The following is a 24,068-nucleotide window of genomic DNA, read 5'->3' on the forward strand; positions in this document are numbered from 1 at the left end:
TGAGGGCGATAGATAGATAGCGTGAGGGCGATAGATAGATAGAGTGAGGGCGATAGAGTGAGTGAGGGCGATAGATAGAGTGAGGGCGATAGACAGAGTGAGGGCGATAGACAGAGTGAGGGTGATAGACAGAGTGAGGGCGATAGAGTGAGTGAAGGCGATAGAGTGAGTGAAGGCGATAGAGTGAGTGAAGGCGATAGAGTGAGTGTGGGCGATAGAGTGAGTGAGGGCAATAGATAGCGTGAGGGCGATAGATAGAGTGAGGGCGATAGATAGTTAGAGTGAGGGCGATAGATAGGTAGAGTGAGGGCAATAGGTAGAGTGAGGGCGATAGATATAGTGAGGGCGATAGATATAGTGAGGGCGATAGATAGATATAGTGAGGGCGATAGATAGATAGAGTGAGGGCGATAGACAGATAGAGTGAGGGCGATAGATAGAGTGAGGGCGATAGAGTGAGGGTGAAAGATAGAGTGAGGGCGATAGATAGATAGAGTGAGGGCGATAGAGGGGTGTAGAGAGAGAGAGGGGTGTAGAGAGAGAGGGGTGTAGAGAGAGGGGGGTGTAGAGAGAGAGGGGTGTAGAGAGAGAGGGGTGTAGAGAGAGAGGTGTGTAGAGAGAGAGGTGTGTAGAGAGAGAGGGGTGTAGAGAGAGGGGTGTAGAGAGAGGGGTGTAGAGAGAGAGGTGTAGAGAGAGGGGTGTAGAGAGAGAGGGGTGTGTGTAGAGAGAGAGAGAGAGAGGGGTGTAGAGAGAGAGGTGTAGAGAGAGAGGTGTAGAGAGAGGGGTGTAGAGAGAGAGAGGTAGAGAGAGAGAGGTGTAGAGAGAGGGGTGTAGAGAGAGAGGGGTGAGAGAGAGGTTGTTTATCCTACTCTCCACTGCTGTTCCTTCTGTTATCCAATTACAACAATCCATTACTCAGTGAAATGATTTATTCATCAGACTGACCTTTTGCATGAAGTGTTTTAATGAGTCTAAATTTCCGGTGTATGATATACGATTTCACACAATTGTTCAGCGTTACGCAATTCTACATTGTGCTAATAAGTACTCATTTTGTAAAAATAATATAGTCACATCTCGAATCTGCTACCATTATATAAATAAAAGAAATTATATTTTTGTTGAACGATTACAATATTGTTTTGCTTAGACAACTCAGCGTTTGAAAATAAGCATTGGATGTTGAATTAAAAAGTGCGACTGCTGGCTACTTAAGTACCGGATAGTTGGTTGATATGCCATTGCTCTAACGTGTCAATTATAATGAAGTTGAAAGCCTTCTGTATTTTCAGACTTTCGTCATTTAAGTGTTTGATGAAGAACAGCTGGCACCGCTAATAATACAACAAATGCATGCCTAAGGTAGAGTTGCTGACCCTGGAACTGGGTTCAACTCTCAGCGTTGAATGAGGGCGCAGGGCATAGCTGAAGCAGGGGGCTGAGTAAAACAAAGCATGGAAAAGGACATGGTGGATCAAAAACAGCTGGGGTGTTGCTTGTAAACAACAAGGTCTGGCATTGCGCGGAGGGGGGCGGGGGAGCAGATTCCGGATCAAAAGCAGCTGGGGTGTTGCTTGTAAACAACAAGCTCTGGCATTGCACGGAGGGGGGGCGGGGGAGCGGATTCCTTTGAATTGTAAACCAGCATGAGTGCGGAGAGAGGCTCAAAGGCTGACAAATGGTGTGCGATGTGCACGCGCCCGCACACATGCACTATAGGCAATCCGCCTAAAAAAAGAATTTGGGATCATTTTTTAAAGCCCTACTTAATATCTCGCTAAAGCATTGCTAACGCAATGGCTTAGGCGAGACCTAAAAAGGGTTCAACACAAGGAGGAGAAAGCCCTGGCAATTCATAGTAGAGCGAATTGTTGAAGAATAACCAACTCCTTTGCAGTGAACTTTACAACTCACCCTATGTTTAACAAGATTGGCAAAATATGTTTCAGATATACACCAAGTGTAAATGATGACTGCAAGAGAAGCACAGGTAACGCTATACTGTTCTCTAAACTTATTTCATTTTTACTATTTTGCTTTGCCAAATTTGCTTTGGAAATGCGCTATTTACCACTAATATTTTAGAAACTTTCTTGGGGAAAACTACCAAATGCCAAGAGCACTTTATACAATTGTTGGAAAAATACATTATTTTAAGACAAGGAGCTTGACCAACAGTGTCAAATATGCATCAATACTGGTTTCCGTATATTAAGTAGGAATATTTTTTAGCTTTAACTTTACCCAGAGAATGTTACCCTCGCAGGCTTTAATTGTAGATGAAAGAGCATATTCCAAAAGTTTGAAAATCCTTCTTTAACCAGCATTTGAATTGAGGTGCAACTTAATAAAGATTTAAAAGAATTAAATGTTGTAAACCACTCACTGGTGTGTTCAATTTTATATAACTGATTAATTTATGTATATATATTTTAAACATGAACTGCTTCCTACATAAGAATTCCAATCTTTTTGGGGTTGAATTGCCCATTTTCCACTTAAAACAAATATCTGACTTTGATTGCTCTGATTGGTTACATTCTTTACAAACACACCATTTGCAATTTTTCTTTTATTCACAAAAGTGATTTACTAATGAAACATTTGCCACAAATTACTAAGTCCTGGTTTTCTCTGGCAGCTTTTCAGTATAATGTCCTAAAATGACACAACTACTAAATGAATTCCATTCCCAATATTGTTTGTATGTAAAAATTGCCAACTTTTGGACGATTAAACCCAAAGCATTTGGGTCCTGAGACCCCTCTGACTGTATGCAGCACATCTGAACTGCTTATCAGAATCATTAAAAAACACAAAACTCACAAAAAAACTTTTAAGGCGAGATACAATTACAAGTACAGCTGACAAGGTACCCATCAACAAAGATATCAACACAGGGTCATTTGGAAGGTTTCACCATCATGAAATCATACTCACTCTTCCAACAAGCTAAATTCTGTCCCAAGGCTTCAACTGGTTTGCCCGTTCTGCACAACTACCTCGTCTTCTAAAGAGCTGGGTATCTTTAATGACTTCATGTCCCAAACACATGCATTTTCCCTCCTTAAAGACTACAGAGGCAGAAAGGCATAATTTAAATATATGTAACAAAAAACTCACCTAAATAACTCTGCACTGTAATGGTATTGATGTTTGCCAGACCTTTTAAGCTAATGATAAACTCATGAGGAAACATTCCTGTTGTTGTCCAGAATGTCCCTGAATTTCTGTAAAGGAAAAGTAACATACCGCTTGTAGTTAAGTTTGCATTCCCAAAGGCATTTGCAAATATTGCAGAAACAATGAGTTACAGGATGTCAGGCTAAAATAGTCACTTTCAGGCAATTTTCGCCTTTACACTAATGTACTAATTAGAGGACAGGCTCTTCACATAAGAGCGTGGAGCCACTCTTGTCGGCAGTAAGATCTTTATTCCATGTTAAGCCCTTAGCCTACAGGAGAAGGTCCTGGCAGAACTCCATCCTCCCTCTAATTGTCCTTCCCTTGCACCCACTCAAGACCACACACCTACATTATATTACATTATTCTTCCTCAGTATTCCAGACACCAGCTCAGACATATAGGGAATGTGGACACACCGCCCTCTCTTAAAAACAACAGCCATCCATTCCTTGCATATAAAATACAAGGACAATCATTCACTTTCCAATACCCAGGAAGACACAAAAGATAACAAACAACAGACAGAAACCTTTCCACAAGTCAAGACATAAGGCTCCCCAAATCTCATGTCAAAGAAACGAGACAACAATTGGGTTATGACTATAATTTATTTATTTATTAGGCTTATAGAGTGCGACAGCTACCCAAACAAGGGTTTCCCGGTGCTAATGAGACAGTAGGCTAGACAGCTAAAAAATTCCAATCATATAGAATCAAAGGGAAAATATTGATCAAATAGCCAGGTCCTAATGACTCTGCGAAAGCGGGCATAACTGGGTTCCCTTTGGATATTCAATGGCAGAGAATTCCACTGTTTTGGACCCAATAAAGAAAAGGACCTGCCTCCCATTCTGGAAAGGCGAATCTTGGGCAAGCTAAAAAGATCAAGAGATGAGGACCGCAAACAGCGAACCGGGGTATACAGATGCACCAGAGATTGAAGGTATCTCGGGGCCATACCCCATTTTATTTTGTACATATAGCTGAGAGTTTTAAACTTAACTCTACTCTCCACCCTTAGCCAATGTAAAGAACGGAGATGACCTGACATATGTTCCCTTCTATGACATTTACAAAGCAGCCTAGCCGCAGCATTTTGAACAAGCTGAAGGCGTCTAATGACCACCTGTGACGCCCCTAAATAGAGAACGTTGCCATAATCTAACCTAGAAGTGATCAGGGCATTCACTACTGACTTCTGTGAGTCTTCTGGCAGCATCCAAATGATTTTCTTAAGCCAGCCTAGAATGGTAAAACATAAAGCAGTTAACTTCCTAGCCTGGGGCTGCATAGTCAGGCCTCTGTCAATAGTCATCCCCAAGTTTAGCACCTGGTCAGAAGGAATTGGAAGGGCTCCCATATCTGATGGCCATTGTCTAGGACTCCAGAGGTCCTGCTTAGGACCTAGTATAAGGACCTCCGTTTTCCCGCCATTCAATGTGAGCAAATTATCACTCTTACACTTGGCAATTGTCCTAAGCCCAGATTGAAGGAGGGAAGGTGACGCTTGCTTTGAATTTGACAGCGAAAACGTAATTTGCGAATCATCAGCATACATAAACATAGTCAAACCTTCCTGTTCGGCAATCTGTGCGAGAGGTGAAACATATAGGTTAAAAAGCAAGGGACTGAGTACCGAACCTTGAGGGACCCCATACGGCGACAGATGAGTATTAGAGGAAGCCGAGTGTGAAGAGATTTGAAATGTTCGCTGAGTAAGAAAGGATGCGATCCAATCCAGGGCCAAACCACAGATGCCCATTGCAGAGAGAGACTGTAGTAGTATAGTGTGAGAGATGGTGTCAAATGCTGCGCTGAGATCAAGAAGTATCAGCACAGCTGTGTCCCCTCTGTCCAACATAAGGCGTAGATTCTCTGTAACGCCCAACAAAGTAGTCTCTGTGGAGAATCCTGGGCGGAAACCTGATTGGGATGGATGAAGTAATGCATTTGCCTCAGTGAACTGGACGAGATGATAATGAACATGCCGTTCCAAAATTTTGGAGAAAGCAGGCAAAAGGGAGATAGGTCTAAAATTGGCAAGAATCTTCGGATCAGCCGATGGCTTTTTCAGCAGTGGCATTACCATAGCAATTTTCCACAAAGCTGGAACATTTGCATTTAATAGCGATTGGTTGAGTGCTCTACAAATCTCAGAAAGCTGAGGAATGTCCAAAGGTTTAAGTACCGAGATTGGAAGTGGATCAGCTGGCGATCCAGATTTTAATTTGCCTAAAATATCTTTCAGGCCTTACACATTAATCTCAGGCCAAATCGTAAGCGGCTCATACTTCAAGCAAGGTTGAAAAGCAGTGACCAGATCAATATTGCTAGTATGATCAGTAATATTCTCTTCGGACACCAGATGCTGCTTTTCTATATCCAAGTAGATAGTGTCAATCTTATTTGTGAAGAAACGGGCAAGTTCCTCACATTGATCACTACTCAACGGCAGAGGGCTCGCACTTGTTTGGGAACCCGCAATTTCTTTGACTAGGTTAAATAGTATTTTCGATTTATAGCTCGCCCTAGTTGTAGCACAGGCCTTATGATATTCCTTTAATTCATTCCTGTAATTGAGCCCTGCTTCTAAGGAATAGTCTCTCCTCCAAATTCGTTCCAACCTCTTACATTTGGATTTCTCTGCTTTAAGTGATTCATTGAACCACAATGCAGGAGATTTATGGACTCTAACTTTTTTGTATGATAGGGGGAGACAAGAATCAATCAATCGCCTCCTTAAGCCATGTGTTTACCTTGAGTGACACTGATTCCATATCGTCTGAATCCAGGACAACGCCCAACGTATTGGTGCAAACAGGGGAAAGAGCAGGACCCTGTTGCTAGTAGTGATATGCGTATAGCACCTCATGCTATGCGCAGTTGGAGAGGAGTAGTACCTTGCTGTCAGATGCTGAATGTGGAGGCATCCTATGGTGTGCTTAGTTGGGGAAGGGTTGTATTCTTTGTAACCAGTTGGATGGGGGAGGGGGACTCCATGATGGTTGATGTCGGAGAAGAAAGGTACCCTGCCTCGAGAGGTTGCAAGGAAAGTATCTCATGGGGTGAAAATATGAGGAAGTGTAGTACCCCATGATGTTGTGGGTGATAGCTACAAGGTTCACCTGAGTGTGCCCAGGCACCAGTTGTCATTCTGTACAAATAGGAAGATCTGACAAGGTTGTGACCCAGGAGGTATAGTACTTTTGTGATTATTTTGTGGTGTATTTTACGTATAATGGAGAATGGCAGTGCTTAGTGTAGCTCAAGTGTGTTGTATGTGGCTTCTTCTTTACATGCTGGGCTGCAGCAGATAGATTAATAAGGACGATGAAAGCGCACATTTAAACAAATAGCTTTCCTTTTACACTGCTTTTTAAAAAAAAAAAAGATTCCTCTGTTTGGTTGTGACAGGAAATGATGCTGCCCCAAATTTAGATGAGAATACAATTCATCTGGTAGAAGAGGAACCTTTCATACAAGTAAGAGAAATGCAGTGGAAAGCTCTTCCTAAGACACAAACAGTAAGAAACTTCGTTCTGTATAAACAATGGCAATTTAATTGTTTGCAGGGTGAATTCAAAACGTCCTAAGCTGACCATGTCTGGAAACACGAACACAAGTGGGGGTCATCGAAATAGATGTACGAAGACTCCAGTAAGTGCTCACAACTCTAAGTCATAAAAAACAACAATAGTAGTTAAGATTGTCCCATAACGTCAGACTCAAACTTATATAAAATCAATTTGGTTGTGTTTAGGGACAGAAGATGGACCTTTAAAAGAACCCCATCAAAAGCTATAAGGTACTCTTGGTATGTATGTACTTAGTGGTTTGGTTTATTTAAAAGTTTGATAAGGAGAGGCAAAGAAGGGCGCTACTCATTATATATTATTTTGTTAATTACCAGGATTACACTGTGGTCTAAAGCCCTGATAATAATCCCCCAATGCAGAAGGGGATTGGAAACGCGTCCGCACGTCTTTAATCGTCTGCGAGGGACCAACATTGAATGGGACTCTAGTGAGGGTGTCATAATTGAACCATACCAGAGAGCGAACTTTTATAAAAAATAACTTTCCCCGCAGCCTGCCTGTCATAGTGCCACATAGAATTTGAATTTTGGCAGGCAATTGTTGAAATTTTGGACTGGTGTAATTAATTGATGCAAATACAACAGTGTTTTGTCTTTGTTTTTGATTATAATAGGTTTTTGTAAAATGTTTTTTATACAATTTTGATTCGCACAATATACTGAATGAAATGTGTATTCCTCCTATGCATCAAGAGCAATGAACAGTTGTTTGAAATGAAGTTGAATTAATACAAATATGAAAGTAAAGTACGATGATTTTCTGCATTGTATTTCGAATCTGCAGTATTACTTAGCAGTAGTGAAATTGGTGGCCTGGTACCCCTTGTTTGAAAAAAAAACAAATACTTTTTAAGGAAGTGGTCTCAGGGATCACTGCCTGCCCTTAAAAAATTAAACAAAGAAGTTTAATTTTTAGTTTTTTAAATGCATACCGTTTCCCTTTAAGGAAAACAGGCTGCATTTTTTTTAACTGCTTTATTGATAAAGCAGTCCCAGACATGGTGGTCTGCTGTCCCCAGCAGGCCACCATCACTGGGCGTGCCTGCCATTCCCAATGGGGTCGCAAATTGAGACAGCCTCATTAATATTCATGAGGCATGCAATTTGCGACCCCATTGGGTCATTGCCTTTGGGAATCACAGTGTCTCAGACACGGTTGTAAACACCATTGTATATAGCATTTTGCAACTCACAAATTGCGTCTCGCAATTCATTGCAATTTGCGAGTCGCAAAATGCTATGGTCGTACATCTGGCCCTGAATGTCATATTTTAACACAGCAATTGAAAAAAATGCCAGGCAGGCTGTTTTGACTTCCCATGACTTCAGGACACAGTATGTCATTGCAGTATTGGGGCTTATTGTAGGCTATATTATTTGTACACTATGTTTGTATTCAATGTGCTCAGTTCATTCTAGTAAGAAGCCGGTCTGGGTTCCAGAACATCCAAGCAGCATGGGAGACAGTTGATGGATGCCGGGGAGGTAGCCGGTATTGATAGATCATGGATTTTGTATTAAATCTTCTTGAATCTTACTGCTGGTTCATGTGTGGTTCCTCTATTTAACCCTTTAAGAATACCACATAATCTGGTGATAAGGAAGGTCTCAGGATCCTTGACCCACCGACCAGAATTCGCAGTGCCCTTCATCACGCTCCTCTGTAATTACGCTGTTGTTTAGCAAGCTTAACTCCAAGCTGCAGTACCTCTAGTTGTGGATTATAGTGGAGCGAGCCGCTGTGCACCTTTTTCGGATCTATGGCATCGTTGCTGGAGTATTGAATTTCAAATACCCTTGAAATGGTGTGCGATTTTTTACAGACCCCTGAGAACATTGTTCTAATTCAACAAAAATGCAAGGCAAGGTATTGATTATTTATTCATACCCAAGACTTTCTTCATCAGTGGTGCATCTTTCAAAAGTGCCAGTTGCACTGACCGAGCGTGCAACAAAAATTCCAGCGCAATCCTTTTCTATCGGCTCTGTTGTATTCTATTGGTTGCATTCCATTACTGCCACCCAGAATGCCACAAGGCAATTAAAAAAGGGTAATGTCCTGAGTGGGTGGCCATTTTAGTTTGGGTCAGGTGCGAATATCATTCGATTATGATCGCATACCCACACTTTAGGAGGAATATTTACTGAAACTTCGCCTGCCTTCTAGTGTAGGTGGGCTAAATTTTATTATTTATCTAACTTCTACCCACAAGGTGGGTTATTTCTGGCACATGGTTTTGTAAATTCATGATCATGGCATCATCAAATTTGATTCTGCAACCTCCACCGTTTCTTCAAAGGGCAGGTAAACTGCAAATAAAGTGGAAAATATGACTAAGATCATTTGAAAACTATCTAGTTGCATTTAATACACAAAGGAAAACTTCACTATTATTCAAACATCTTGGGTTACAGAGAGAGCGAGTGTTTGATAATTTACCGCAAGTCCAGCCTCCTCAAGGCGAATTTGTGGTGTAGGATGAATACGCTGAGGCCGAAGAACGCATGTTGCAGCAATATTCGGAAGAATTACGTGTTTTTCTTGAAAGACAAACTTTTCAACGTTAGTAAGGCAGTGATGGGACAGTAGAAGAATATATTACTGCTTTGAGAGTACTCGCAGCCTCATGTGAATTTGAGAATGGCATTGATACATATATACAAGAACAATGTGTGTTTCATTGTTTTTAGGTTGAGCCTGGGCAGCATATGCACTGCTCTGTGAGCCGTTAGGTATTGAGTTAGGGATTTGAAGCCCTACCCACTCTCCGCCCATATTTTTCATTTGCTTGTGACGTTGTCCCATGAGTACTGGCCGTCTTATTGTGTTGTTTCTCTGTAATTTATATTAGTCTGTGAGTACTTTTTTTCTTTAAATGACATACATTTGCAGGCAGGACATGCTATCCTGCAACTGCTTTTTTTAGCGACTGTCGCGTGCCTTAACACATTTTTTATAGCACTGAAATGTCGCACTTTAACTTTAAATATTTCTTTTTTTCATCCTTTTTTTTCTTTTCAACATCGGTAAAATGCCACACTTCAACTTTAACAATGGTGCCCGTGCGCCTATTGTCAGCAGTTCGGCAGCTACTAACATGACCAAAGGTGTTTTTCCTTTACCCCCTTCTTTGCATATGTGAACGCAATTAAATAGAAAAGTTAGGCACCCACACACACACTGCACCCTCAAACACACTGCACCCTCACACACACACACTGCACCCTCACACACACTGCCCACACTGCACCCTCACACACTGCACCCTCACACACACTTCACCCTCACACACACTGCACCCTCACACACACTGCACACACCGCACCCTCACACTCTGCACCCTCACACACACTGCACATACTGCACCCTCACACACTGCAGCATCACACACACTGCACCCTCACACACTGCACTGCACCATCACAGACAATGCACACACTGCACCCTCACACACTCTGCGCACCCTCACACACTCTGCGCACCCTCACACACTCTGTGCACCCTCACACACTCTGCGCACCCGCACACTCTGCGCACCCTCATACTCTGCGCACCCTCACACTCTGCACCCTCACACACTCTGCAATGGAACATACACTCCAAATACCACTCAGTGCCACATAACAGTCTATATATCTATCGCCCTCACTCTATATATCTGTCGCCCTCCCTCTATCTATCGCCCTCACTCTATCTATATATCTATCTATCGCATCCCCATAGCATCACTCAGCACCACCACAGCATCACTCAGGGGCACCACAGCATCACTCAGGGGCACCACAACATCACTATGCGCTACCACAGGATCACTGAACGCCACAGCATCACTTGTCACCACCACAACATCAGTCAGCGCCACCACAGCATCAATCTGTGCAACCATTCAACAACAAGTGGTTCAAATATGTTCTCTCGATGTTTCAAGCTTTATTACAAATGTCACAAAAATATGTTAATATTTCACTTCTGTTCCTGGATTTTCGTCACAGTAAAATGCAATGAACATAATCTTCACAAAAGTTATTTACAAAAGCATTTGCCATTATGAATTACAATAACTTTTATTTAATTATTAAAAAAATAAGCCATTTTTATTTGTAATATCAATACATCCAAGTCACGTAAATACAACACATATTGCATTACAAATGCTATAGGTGTCAAATTTGCGAAAGTTAAAACTATTAGCATTGTAAATGACGAAGCTATTAATTTTGCTATTTTCAAAACCAACACATAAATAAAAAAATTGTCATTTACAATACCAATAGCTCAAACTTTCCTAATGCGAGACCTATTGCATTGCAAATGCTTGTTGTCAAGGTGCAGGGAGATTAAGTGATTTGCCCAGAATCACAGGATGTTCAGTGTCATTGCAGAGATTCAACCCAGTTCCTCAGATTAGAGGTTGACCGCCCTAGCTGTTAGGCCAACTCCTCTCTAAATTGTTGAAATATATTTTGTGGGTATTTATTTTGTAAAGTTTATGCTTTATTTTGTAGGGTTTAAGCTTTATAACTAGAAGGAAAATCATGTATATAAAAGATTGATTTTTCACATTACAGCCCTTCTTTAGATCAAGCTGCAACAATTGTACATCGTTCCGCCTTAGGGTTTGGATGCAGATTACCCCCTCTCCGTCCCCTTGGTGTCTGAAGGTTAAGCTATTAATTTCCTAATTCTATCAACAACTCGTTGTTAATTCCTCATTCTAAGTCTACAAGTCAGTGCTTCTAGCTACTACTCTGGTCTCACCGATAATTCCTTATTCTAAGTTTTCTATACACTGCTGCAGCTGTTTCTCTGGTCCCATTGGTAATTCCTACATTGCACGTCCTAAAGCCAGGGCTGCAACTGTTTCTCTGTTTCCAGTGGTAAATCCTCATTCTTAGACCTCCAGACAGTGCTGCATGTTGTTTCTCTGGTCTCATTGGTAATTCCCACATTCTAAGTTCTCCAGACAGAGCTACTAGCTGCTTCTCTGGTCCAGTCGGTAACTCCTCCGTTCTAAGTCCTCTAGGCAGTGCTGCAGCTGTGTCTGGTCATAGTGGTAATTCCTCATTCTAAGTCCTCTAGGCAGTGCGGCCGGCTGCTACTCTCGTCCCGTTGGTAATTCCACGTTCTGAGTCTCTAGGCAGTGCTGAAGCTGTGTCCCTGTTTCCAGTGGTAATTTTTCATTTTAAGTTCTCTAGGCAGTGCTGCAACCTGCTTCTCTGGGGCCATTCTAAGTTGCTAGCTGCTACTATGGTCCCATCGGTAATTCCCACGTTTTAATTCCTGTACGCAGTGCTGCATCTGTGTGTCTGTTCTCAGTGGTAAATCCTCATTCTTGGTCCTCTAGGCAGGGCTGCTAGCTGCTTCTCTGGTCTTGTTGGTAATTCCTCATTCTCAGCCCTCTAAGCAGTGCTGCTAGCTGCTTCTTGGGTCCAGTTGGTAATTCCGCATTCTAAGTCCTCTACACAGTGCTGCTACCTACTTCTTTGGTCTCATAGGTCATTTCTCATCCTAAGTCCTCCAGACAGTGCTGCAGCTGCTTCTCTGGTCCCAGTGGTAATTCCTTGTTCTAAGTCCTCTTGGCAGTGAGTGCTAGAGCTGTGTCTCTGCTCATACATCCACTACACTCCAAACCAAACCACAACACAGAGATAAAGGATATTGTCATTTATAATGCCATTAGTTCTAACTTTGAAAATGGGAGACCTATTGCATTGCAAATGCTTGTTCAAAGAAGACGCAAGAAAGGCTCTTAACTTGCAGAAATCTGGCATTGTCAGTAGTGATTCATCTTGCCAAAAGTATAGAAAGATAGATACTCTCTACTCAGGCATTGTGAAATCATGATGGTTTGTCTCCTGTGAATTATCTGGTGGATGAGATGACATCTGCATTGGTGTCTATTGCAGTGTGTGTGATCAATGCAAGATCCAACAGTTTTAAACAAGCATTTTCAATGCAATAGGTCTCGCATTTGTAAAAGTTAGAGCTATTGGCATTGTAAATTATGTTTTTCTTTTGTTTTTTTGTATGCAGAAAAGTACTTGCCTCCTACTATGGCAGTCTGGCGTTCCTAGTAACAAAATATCTGCCTACCAGCTTTAAGAAAACTTAATGACAATTCATCAAAACACCACTTGGCTTTAGAATGTGATTTTCATAATAAATAATTCGGGCCTACTGCCTTAACCCCTTGACCACGGCGCACATTATGCCGTGGTGCTGGTGAAATAATGAGTGGGCGGGGTTCGGACAGCCCCCGGCCGTCCTCCGCACACGCCTACTGTGTCGTCGGACGGGCAGGGGCCGTCCGAAGCATGCAAGGGGTTAATCATGACTTCTCAAAATAAGCATTTTTGGCCTATAGCCTTTGTCACTGGTTTGTTGCCATAACCAAACCAGTCCTTCTGTGTTGAGCATAAGTTGCCGGTTAAGTCACAAAAAGTGCAATGCACGCAATAGTCTTCAGCGAAAGCACATAACTTCTGGCAAATAAAAATCTGTACTCAAGGGAATAAAATCTGAGCCACTCTCTCAGTGTTAGTTTTTAAAGTTCCTTTTCAGTGGCTCACATTAAGTTGGAGGGGACACAGAAATTGCAAGGAGGAAGGAATAAGGGTAAAACCAAAAAACGAAAACGGAGTGAAAGGAAAAAAGAAAGGGTGAAAGGAAAGAAAAAAGAGTGAAAGGTGAACGGAATCATAGAGGCTCAGTGTTGGACGTGTTGATGGGTGGATGGTGAGGGCCAGTGTTGGATGGGTGGATATCATCAATGTGTCAGTCAGTGCAGGTTGGATTGAAGTGTGGATGGGCGTGGCTCAGTGTTGGATGGGTTGAAAGGTGGATGGATGGGAGTAAGTCAGTGTTGGATGGGTTGAAGAGTGGATGAGCGTGGATCGGGTTAAAGGATGGATGGGCGTGGGTCAGTGTTTGATGGGTTAAATAACGCAACAGGCCAAGCTTAGTGTTGGGTGTAGTTGAGAAGGCTGAGCGGGTTCAATGCTTGTCATGCCTTGCTGTCCGGGGCGCTGACCTGGGCTCAGTGATGAACCGGCATGGCTTGATTCGGAAGGTTTTTGGGGTATGGTTTGTTTTGCTTGAAATCGACAAGACTGGCAAGGGCAGGTGCTGTTTTATGGGCAGGGTTCAGTATTAGGTGCAGGACACAGCGATCTGATGGCTCTAAGCAGCAGGCGACACCCCGCCATATGAACATAAGACAGCCCTTCTAAACCAAGCAGCCCTTCGACCGCAGAAGATGCGGCGCTGTGATATATAAACAACTTCTCCCAGGTACTGTTCAATAGGTAGACAAATGGAGCCCCCTTCCTATGCCACACTCCCCCCTTCTGCTACCTCCAAAGGCTCACAGACGCAGACAGCGCCTACTCCATCCTCGGTCACGTAAATACTTAAAGCGAGCTCGGCAGGTTCATGTGCATACTGCAGAGACCTGTCGGTACCCTTCAGATCACAGTGGAAATCACCTTCAGATTACAGTGGAAATCCAAGCACCGTGGTTTAGCGGTCGATAATCCTTCTGCTGTGCGTGGATACGGTGGGAAGAGTGATCCCACGCTACCGGGGCACATCTTGATTGAACATGCCGATGCCTTACCGCCCACCTTGAACCACTAAGGCCCCACTTGCGTTGGAGGGCGCTGGATTGTGGATTAATTTAATTTTCTAATCCAACTCCAGCCCACGTAACAGTAGGGAAGGTGTTGGAATAGAAAATCAAACTATTCCTTAAGCAAGAGCGCCCTCCAGCGCAAGTCGTAGTAACGACTTGCGTTGTAATGGCTGCGTCGTAAAGGTCGCGCAGTGTAAATACAGAGTTGTAAAGGATGTTTCCCCATATATATATATATACATAGATTATATATATATATATATATTACCTACTGGCAGTCGCCAGTAGGTATATATAGTTAGGACCTAGTTACCATAAGAAATCCGCAACATTCTATTGGGAATAACTTTGGCGTCGATTGAGGAAATTGCGTGCAATTTTCCAAACTTTTGGTCAGCTCAGTTCTGCACCTTCCCTGAAAGTTTTGGGGGGATTCGTCAAGCGGGGGCCGAGAAAAAAGGGGGGTTTCGTGTTTTCCCATGTTATTTTCCAAAGGACGTTTAGACACGGCTACAGCCCGAACCGCTGAACGGAATTACAGCAAACTTGGCAAAATTGTAGGGACTGGTACGCAGAATTGCCTTTTCTATATTTGGTGAAAATTGCTCCAGTGGTTTTTATGAAAAGTAAGTTCAAAAACACATATATATCTATATGCGCGCTTCGAGCGCTTACCGGTACGCGTACCGGGGAGCGCACCCGGCGCGCCACGGAAGTGCGTGAGCGGAAAGCTGTTTGGCTCTCGGGTGTCTGTCAACATTCCAAACAGTCCGGAGAGTCCGCCATCTTGTGTCTCAGTAGAATCGAGACACAAGAGGTGAAAAGAAAAAGGTGGAAATGATTAAAAGGGGGCAGGGTAGACACCCCCTGACCCCCTAGGTTTTCTGAGGGTGGCCTAGAAGGACCAAGAAGGGCAAAAAATCGTTGTTTTTATTAAAAAAAAAAATCACGGAGTGCGTACCAAGGGGAAAAACAGAAAAAAATGTAGTTTCAATAATTAATTTAGAGTGTTTAGAGGTAGGGTAGCTCTGAAAAAAAAATATATTTTTTTGGGCCTGGGGGGTCCTGTGGGACCCCCTGAGCAGGCCTAGGGGGTCAGGTTGCTTCCCTGTGCGTGGTTTGCACCTTTGTTTCACTGCTTTCTTGTGCCTTGGTTCTACCGAGGCACAAGATGGCTGCCAACACTTTCTGGTTTGGAGTGTTGACAGACAGTGGCAGCCAATCAGCATGCCTTCCCGAGAAAGCTGCATGCTCATTGGCGGTCAACACTTCTAACCAGGAAGTGTTGGCATCCATCTTGTGCTAGTGTTGACAGACAGTGGCAGCCAATCAGCATGCCTTCCTGAGAAAGCTGCATGCTCATTGGCTGTCAACACTTCTAACCAGGAAGTGTTGACATCCATCTTGTGCTCGATAGACAAAGGCAAAAGAAAGCAAAAAAAAAAAAACAAATGTGAAGAACACAAAAAGGGGGCAGGGTAGATACACCCTGCCTGACACCCTAGGCCTGCCCAGGTGGTCCCACAAGGAAACCTGGTCTGTTTTTAAAAAATTACCCCCCGGGGGGACCAAATCGCGGGGGCATATTGATAAAGAAGTAGGGGGGTCCACAACCCCCCCACACTTCCCTGGGGACCGCCACCCCCGGGGCAAAGCAATGCAGCCCCTTGGCGCATACTGGAGGCTCCTAATGGGCTAGTTGGCCCCCAGGGACCCCCAGTATGCAAGGGGAATTAGTTCCTACTCTGAAAACACGCCAGGGGTTGCGCTGCAGAGAGGTGTAAAAAAAGGGTGTGGCCTCATTACACCTCTCTGCAATGCAGCCCCCTGGCTTATACTGGAGGCTCCTGGTGGCCTAGTTGCCCCCAGGGACCCCCAGTATGCAAGGGGAATTAGTTCCTCCTCTGCAAACGCGCCAGGGGTTGCGCTGCAGAGTGTTGTAAAAAGGGGGTGTGTCCTCTGAATACCTTCCTACAAAAATGTAGTAAATCAGTATAAAAAAAAAACAAATTAATACATTAAAAAATTGTCATTTAAAAAACCTTGCAAATTCAATTAAAAAACCATAGGTTTCAGGCCTTATATAGTTAGGAATTTGCATTTAAAAAACCTTGCAAATTCACTGAAAAAACCATAGGTTTCAGGCCTTATATAGTTAGGAATAAGCATTTAAAAAACCTTACAAATTCACTGAAAAAAACATAGGTTTCAGGCCTTATATAGTTAGGAATTAGCTTTTAAAAACCTTTGAAATTCACTCAAAAAACTAAGTTTTAGGGGTGTTATATTTAGCTGGACATTTCACTCATACAAAACCATTGTAATTGCTCCTATATAGTTAGTTGTACTGTCTGTGAATAGGATTGATTCAATCTCAAAGCTTTGGCTTTGTGTCTCTGAAGGGCCCAGTAGTACAGGGGGCCCGGATATATGGCTTGGATCTTTGAGGACAAGAGGCCTAGCACTCTTGCTAATCTTCTTAGCGGGAATCCCTGCATCCTTAGAATTTTCCTTAACTCCATCCAAAGTTTCCTTCGCTTTTCCCCAGGCAATTTCAATTCTGCTTGAACTGTATTTATCGTAAAACCCAGGAACTGAGTGACCTGGCTTGGAGTGGTGGTGACTTTTTTGTGTTTATAACAAATCCTAGGTGTTCTAAAAGTTTTATTGTGGGGGGCGTGGCCAAGATGGCGGGCTGAGCGGTCGCACTTGCCGAGAGCTCCCGGACCCCTGAATTCCTGCACCGCTTGGAACCGCTGATTCCCCCCCGGATCAAGCGGCAACTGAGCCTGGTGCTCACGGTGGAGGTGTAGAGAGCCTGCTGAGCCTGGTTTGCGCCGTCGGGGATGAGATTTTGGCCGGTGAAGCCCAGGTCGGAGCCCGCTGAACGGCCCGAGTGAGAGCTGGAAGCCGCGAGTCTCCCAACCCTCGGAGCGCGACGAAGCGACCGGCCTCCGAGGCGTGAAGCCCGCAGCGGTGCATGAGCTGATGGAGTGGGAGTCGGCGACGGCTCCGCGAGCGGCTCGGAGTTGTCCGACAGCGGCTGTACGGAGCGGAACGGAGCGGAGGTGCAGAGCGGAGGCGGAGTCGGCATCACCTCACTACGCCAGCCCGTGGCTTGACGAGGCCCGCTGGAGGAGATCGCCTCGGCTAGTTATCTGTGCGGGACTGTGGAACGAGTCTCCCGGGGAAGATCTTTCCCTGAAGCAGTGGACCCCGGCGAACGTTGCCTTGTGACTTAGCCCACTGGCCGGATTTCTGGATCTCAGATCGGAGACGGAGAGAGGGTCTCCATCTTGGGCGTTGTCCCCTCGACACTACTGAGCGGCCATTTTGTGAAGTTCGGCCTGGTGCTCTTTGTGTGGGCCGCTCCCGGCTGGCATATAGCTGCTTTCTTTGCTGTTCAGTGAGCCTCGGTGTCCGTTATTAATCTACAATGTCGAATGCCAGGGGGCAGCGACGGGGCGACCGGACCTTGCCGGAAATGCTGGGACGGGGCGCCCTACGCAGCGGAGGTGCCCAGCCTGCCGCGACCTCCCCGGCACCAACCAGGGGGGCAGACGGTGGAGAGCCCCCGGTGACGAGGTCATTTCTCGAGTCCCTGTTTAGCTCCCTTCGGGAGGACTTCCAAACACTCAAGCGTGAGGTGGCCGGGGAGGTCCGCGAAGTGAGGAGAGAGATGGACTCCCTGGGGGACCGTGTGAACACAGTGGAGGAGGCGGGTCACTCCAGGGATGAGGAGATCACCCATCTGCAGCAGGAGGTCCTGCGGCTACGGGAGCAACAGATTGAGCTACAGGCCCACGCCGAGGACCTTGAAAATCGGTCCAGGCGGAACAACATACGGGTCCGCGGTGTGCCGTCTGGTGAGGAGGGTGAAGACGTGACTGCATATCTGGTGGCCCTCTTCCGTGCGATCCTGGGAGAGTCGGAGGACTTTCGGATTCGCATTGACCGGGCACATCGGGTGGGTCGCCCCCGCAGAGCCACGGCGCCCGCTCCGGACATTTTGGCCTTCCTCCTGAACTTTCCCTTGAAGGAGCGGATCCTCCGAGAGGCACGAGGGCAGCAAACTTTCCGATTCCGGGACCACCCTGTGACCCTGTTTCAGGACTTATCCACGGTCACGCTACAGAAGAGGAAATCCTTCAAGATCGCCACGGACTTCCTTCGAGAGCATGAGACACAGTATTCCTGGGGGCACCCTTTCCGTCTGATCTTCAGGTGGAACGGTGTCTTGCATCAGCTTCGGTCCCTTCAGGATGTCTGCGCGGTGTTGGGCCTCACTGCATCGGACACAGATACCCCGGCCCCACGGCGGAGGCGCAGCACTCGTAATGGATGGCAACAAGCTGGGGGGGGGGGCCTCTCCTCCGGCGGAGCGCCCGGGCTCGCCTGCAATCCGGGCAGAAATGGCGGCTGCCATCCAGGAGGCCTCCAGAGTGGCGGCGAATGGCGAAGTGGCCTTGACGGCCTGAACTCACTCCGGGGGGAGTCTACTTTAGCTCATTCTTATTGCAGGTGCGGGGATCCGGGGGGTGGGCTGGGAGGAAGGGCGAGTGCTGGAGGTGGTGGCTGGACGTCCACTAGGTTGACTTACCACGGCCTTGCCCGTTTCGGGCCGGACTGGGACAATGTCTTTTTTGAAAAGTTTGAGAAGCGGGGACAAGGGTAGGGGCGGGCGGGCAGATGTTTTGATTTTGGGACCTAGAGGGAGGGCCAGTAGCGGGGGGTGGTGTGGATTTGGTGGTGTAGGGGCAGGGGGGGGGTTTTTGGTTGTGGGGTGCTGGGGTTCGGGGACTGTACTGTGCCAGTGGTTGATTCAATGTTGCTCTGTTTTGAGGCCTCGATGGGTGCCTTCTGTGTTTGCAGGCGGGGCTTTGCTTCTTGATATGTGCTCCTTGAACTCCCTCTTTGATGGCTCTTAAGGTGCTTACTCTCAATGTGAAAGGGCTGAATAATCCGGTTAAGCGGCGGGCAGTGTTATCCCTGTTGGAAAACTCACAAGCGGATATCTGCCTGTTGCAGGAGACCCATTTGCTGGCTAAGGATTGCTCGCGGATGCGTACCCCCAAGTTCCCCACACAGCTCTTCTCCTCTAGCACCTCCAAGACGGCGGGGGTGGCCACTTTGTTTTCTAGAGGGTTCAGGGGTGAGGTCGTGAGCAAGGTAGCAGAACAGAAAGGGAGACTTCTAGTATATAGGATTAAGGTGGGGGGCTTAGCACTGACTGTAGGCTCCGTTTATTGCCCCAATGATCATCAGGACCAATTCTTACACAGGGCCTTGGACGACGTTGCATCCACCTCTGATAGGCACATAGTGTTGGGGGGTGATTTGAACCTGGTTTTCGACGCGGCGCAGGATAGGTCTGTGCAGCGGCGCCATCAGTTGGGTGAGCTTTCGGGCTCGATTCGAACTCGACTGGAGGAGCTGGACCTGCATGACATGTGGCGTCGCCTCCACCCCACCACCCGCGCATACTCTTACTTCTCACACGCCCATAGATCTTATGCGCGCTTAGACCATCTTCTAGTGTCGGGCCCACTGCTTCTTTTGGCTTCGAATGCGGACATGGGGGTCCTCTCTCTTTCTGACCACGCTCCGGTGGAGGGCGTTTTCACTCTTCCGCCGGTGGCTCGGCCGAGGGGGGTCTGGAGGCTCCGAGACACGCTTTTGCATAGGCGGTCGGTGGTGGATCAGATCAGGGCGGCCATGTTGGCTTTTCAGACCGTGAACGATAATGGGGATACTTCCCGCGCGACACAGTGGGCAGCCCTAAAGGCCGTGCTCAGAGGCGACTTTATCGCGATTTCCGCTGCCGAGAATAGGGACCGACAACTCAAGAGAGATGAGCTTACCCGGCAGGTGAGGGAGCTGGAGCAGGTTCATCACAGGACAGGGGCCCCCAGGGTGTGGAGGCAGCTGAAGGCGGCGCGGAAGCTCCTGGCGGCCCTTGACACAGATCGGGCGGAGTACGCGGTGCTCCGCCTGAAGCACAAATATTACACAGGGGGCGATCGGTGTGGGCGGCTCCTGGCTAACAAACTCAGGGTGCAGCATCAGCAGCACCGAGTGAAGGAACTACTGGACCCGGCCGGAGGCAGAGTCACGACCGATGAGCACATAGCGGACGTCTTCCGCGGCTTTTATGCGGACCTCTACTCCGGGGAGCCCCCTTCGGCCCAGGCTGAGGGGGACTATCTGGACTCGGTCCCGCTCCCGTCGCTGACACAGGATCAGGCTCAGTATCTGGAGCGTGACATACGTATCGAGGAGGTGGTCACGGCGATATCCCGGCTCAAACTGGGCAAGGCCCCGGGACCGGATGGCTTCATCCCGCTGTTTTACAAAACCTTCTGTCAGGAACTGGCGCCTCTGCTGACTCGCCTCTTTAACTCCTTCGCAGAACCGGGAGCCATCCCCTCCGAATTTCTCCAGGCCACGGTCTCAGTGATCCCTAAGCCGGGCAAGGACAGGACCGCCTGCGGGTCCTATCGTCCCATTTCGCTGCTGAACACTGATTTGAAGGTGTTCACCAGTATCTTAGCTGCACGCCTGGCGTTGCACCTCCCCGGCATGGTTGACTCGGACCAAGCGGGCTTTGTGCCCGGTAGGCAAACGGTAGATAATACGAAAAGGGTGACACACATTCTCGAGAAGGCTTCCAGGATCCCTGGAGAGAGGATGCTCCTGTCCATAGACGCGGAGAAGGCTTTTGACAGGGTGCACTGGCCCTACCTTGAGAAAGTCCTGAGCAAATTTGGGATAGGGGAGAAGTTCCGTCATCTGATCTTTAATTGCTACCGGTTCCCATCTGCGGTGGTCCGGGTGAACGGCGGTAGCTCTCGACCCTTCCCCATTGAGCGGGGCACGAGACAGGGGTGCCCGCTCTCCCCTTTGCTCTTTGCCTTGTACATGGAGCCATTTGCCCAGAGGGTTAGGCAGAACCCTGACATTATCGGCGTCCAGATGGGTGGGTTTCGTCATGCGATTAGCCTGTACGCGGACGATGTCATTCTGACGCTGGATGACCCGCGGAGATCGCTGCCGGCCTGTGTGGAGGAACTGAACTTATTCGCTGACGTGGCGGGCTTCAAGGTGAACCTGGGTAAGTCAGCCGCCCTAGACATCTCGCTTACCGCTGCCACTAGAGTGGAACTGCAGAGGCTTTACCCTCTGAGCTGGTCCAAGGACCGGATCCCGTACTTGGGGATCCTGTTGGCGCCCTCCCTCCCGGAGATGGTCACGGCCAATTACGCAGCTCTAGGCACAAAAATCAGGGAGGAGCTGGGCCGGTGGGATAAGGGCACGCTGTCGCTACTGGGTAGGGTGGCCGCGGTGAAGATGACCCTCCTGCCTCAGGTGCTTTACCTCTTCAGAGCGTTACCGCTCCATCCCCCTGCGGGGTGGCTTGCGGAGACTCAGACTGCCATTGCACGGTTCGTGTGGCAGGGCCGCAGGCCGAGGATCAAGAGGGGCATCGCTATGCTATCACCGGAATCCGGAGGGTTGGGGATACCGGACTTGCGGAAATATTTTCAGGCCGCTCAGCTCCGATATCTGGTGGAATGGAGCCGGTGGGAGTCTGATAAACACTGGTTGTTCCAGGATCAGGCGGTGGCGGGTAGGACGCTGCAGGAAGTGCCATTCTTGAGGCGAGCCCATCGGCCCCCCAATCTTTACGCGTCTTTGGTAACGCGAGTCCCGCTCCAGACGTGGGACTCGGTGGCTGCCAGATGCGAGCTTACCACCTTCCCCTCTCCCTTTACGCCGCTCATTGGCAACCCGGACTTCGGCCCGGGGATGGAACAGGGTGCCTATGAGCGCTGGCGGGTGGCCCGCTGCTGCACTCTGTACCACTTGTACTCCCCTGAGGGAGTTGTCTCCTTCCAGGACTTGAGGAGGGATTATGGCCTCCCCGAAACGGAGCGCATGCGATACATGCAGGCGCGCCACTGGGCATTACAACCCCAAGTGCGCGACGCGGCACACCGGGAAATCACGGAGTATGAGCGTTGGTTAATTACTCGCACGTCGGACGCCAAACTGATCTCAGACCTGTATAAAATGCTGCAGCCCCCCTCATTTCACATTCACAACCCCGGTCGGGAACGATGGGAGCGAGAGCTCGGGCGCGAGCTGAGTCATAAAGAATGGGACCACATCTCCTACCGCGCGCGCCACTCGGCCTACCACACGGGTCTTACAGAGACCTTTACTAAAATCTCGACCTACTGGTACCGCACTCCGGAGAAACTGCACGAGATGGATAGGGCGATACCAGGGACGTGCTGGCGCAACTGTGGCAACACTGGTACACTAACACACATACTATGGGATTGCCCCCTGCTGGCTCCTTACTGGGAAGAGGTCCTGAGCGAGGTGGACAAATGCTTTGGGATAGAACTGCCTAGATTCCCGGCCTATGTCCTGTTGGGGTTGCCGAATGGGTTGATGTATCCCCTTAGGTCTAAGAGGGGTAGACAGATCGCAATTGCGCTGGGATCAGCGGTGCAGAATATTCTCATACACTGGCGCACTACAACACTTCCCTCTGTAGTTGGTTGGCTGCACAGATTATGGCACGTTCTTGGAATGGAGAAGATGTCCTTAGTAGCCCTGGGGGATACTGATACCTTTGAGGAATTGTGGGAGCCCTTTTACAGCCTGTTATGTTCCGAGTTTCGAGAGATCACCTGCCCTAGATATCTTCGGTTGTTGAGGCTGACGCCGCCGCCGAACCCGCCTGCTTGATTGGGTGGGGTCGGTATTGTAAAGTGGAGATTCATGGAGACTTCACAGTAGTGGAGACTGTAGATGCTGGCACAGTACAGGGGGTGGGTTGGGGTATGGTAGTTGGGGGTTCAGTTTGGTTAGGTAGGTTTTTGGAGCGGGGTTGCTTCTCCTCCCTTCACCCCCCCCCCTTTTTTTTTTTTTTCTCTTTACCTCTCTTCCCTTCCCTTCCCCCCCCCTTTTTTTTTCTTTCCCCCCCTTTTTTTTTTCATTCGTTCTCTCTCTTGTCCCCTCCCTCCTGATTTTCTCTCCTCCCCCCATCCCGCCCCTCCCCTCCCTTTCTCCCCCCCCCCCTCCCCTCGTTGTCTGTCCGTGCCCACAGGTGCGAAAGCTATGCTCCCGAGCCGGATGGAGCCTCTTGCAAAATTGTAACTGCATTGTTGTATTGGCTGTATGATGCGCATTGGTGCGCGGATCTTGTGGTTCACCTGTTCCCTGCCCCTTTGTGTCCTACCCCACCCTGCTTCAATAAAATACTTTAAACCTAAAAGTTTTATTGTGAGGTACGTATGTTGTGATGCTACCTCTCTGGATTGAGCCATTATTAGAATATTGTGTAGATATAGAATTAATCTTATTCCTTTGGCTCTTAGCCATCCAGTTACTGGGCGTAGCACCTTGGTGAAACATCAGGGGGCTGAGAAAAGGATGAAGGGGAGGCTGCAAAACTGCCAGAGTTTGCCCTACCACATGAATTGGAAAAATTTCTGATGTGTGGGCCAGGTATGTATCTTTCAGATCTAGACGTGTTAGCCAATCTCCTTTCCTCAGTACATCCCTGAGATGGTGGATTCCTTCAATTTTGAAATGACGGTAAACCACCCACTGGTTCAGATATTTTAGATTTGTAACAGGTCTC

The 24,068-nt window shown here is 47.3% G+C and overlaps 1 protein-coding gene across 1 annotated transcript in view; it reads right to left on the reverse strand.

Moving 5' to 3' along the window:
* The window catches only part of IFT25 (intraflagellar transport 25), a 156,485-nt gene that overhangs the window by 71,960 nt on the left and 60,457 nt on the right, over positions 1 to 24,068 (reverse strand). The window contains exon 2 of the mRNA XM_086952490.1: positions 3,124 to 3,230. Within this exon, the coding sequence (XP_086808616.1) occupies positions 3,124 to 3,230 (107 nt within the window). The remainder of the gene's footprint in view (positions 1 to 3,123; positions 3,231 to 24,068) is intronic.

This window comes from Lissotriton vulgaris, chromosome 1_1 (genome assembly GCF_964263255.1).
Source record: "Lissotriton vulgaris chromosome 1_1, aLisVul1.2, whole genome shotgun sequence".
NCBI lineage: Eukaryota > Metazoa > Chordata > Amphibia > Caudata > Salamandridae > Lissotriton > Lissotriton vulgaris.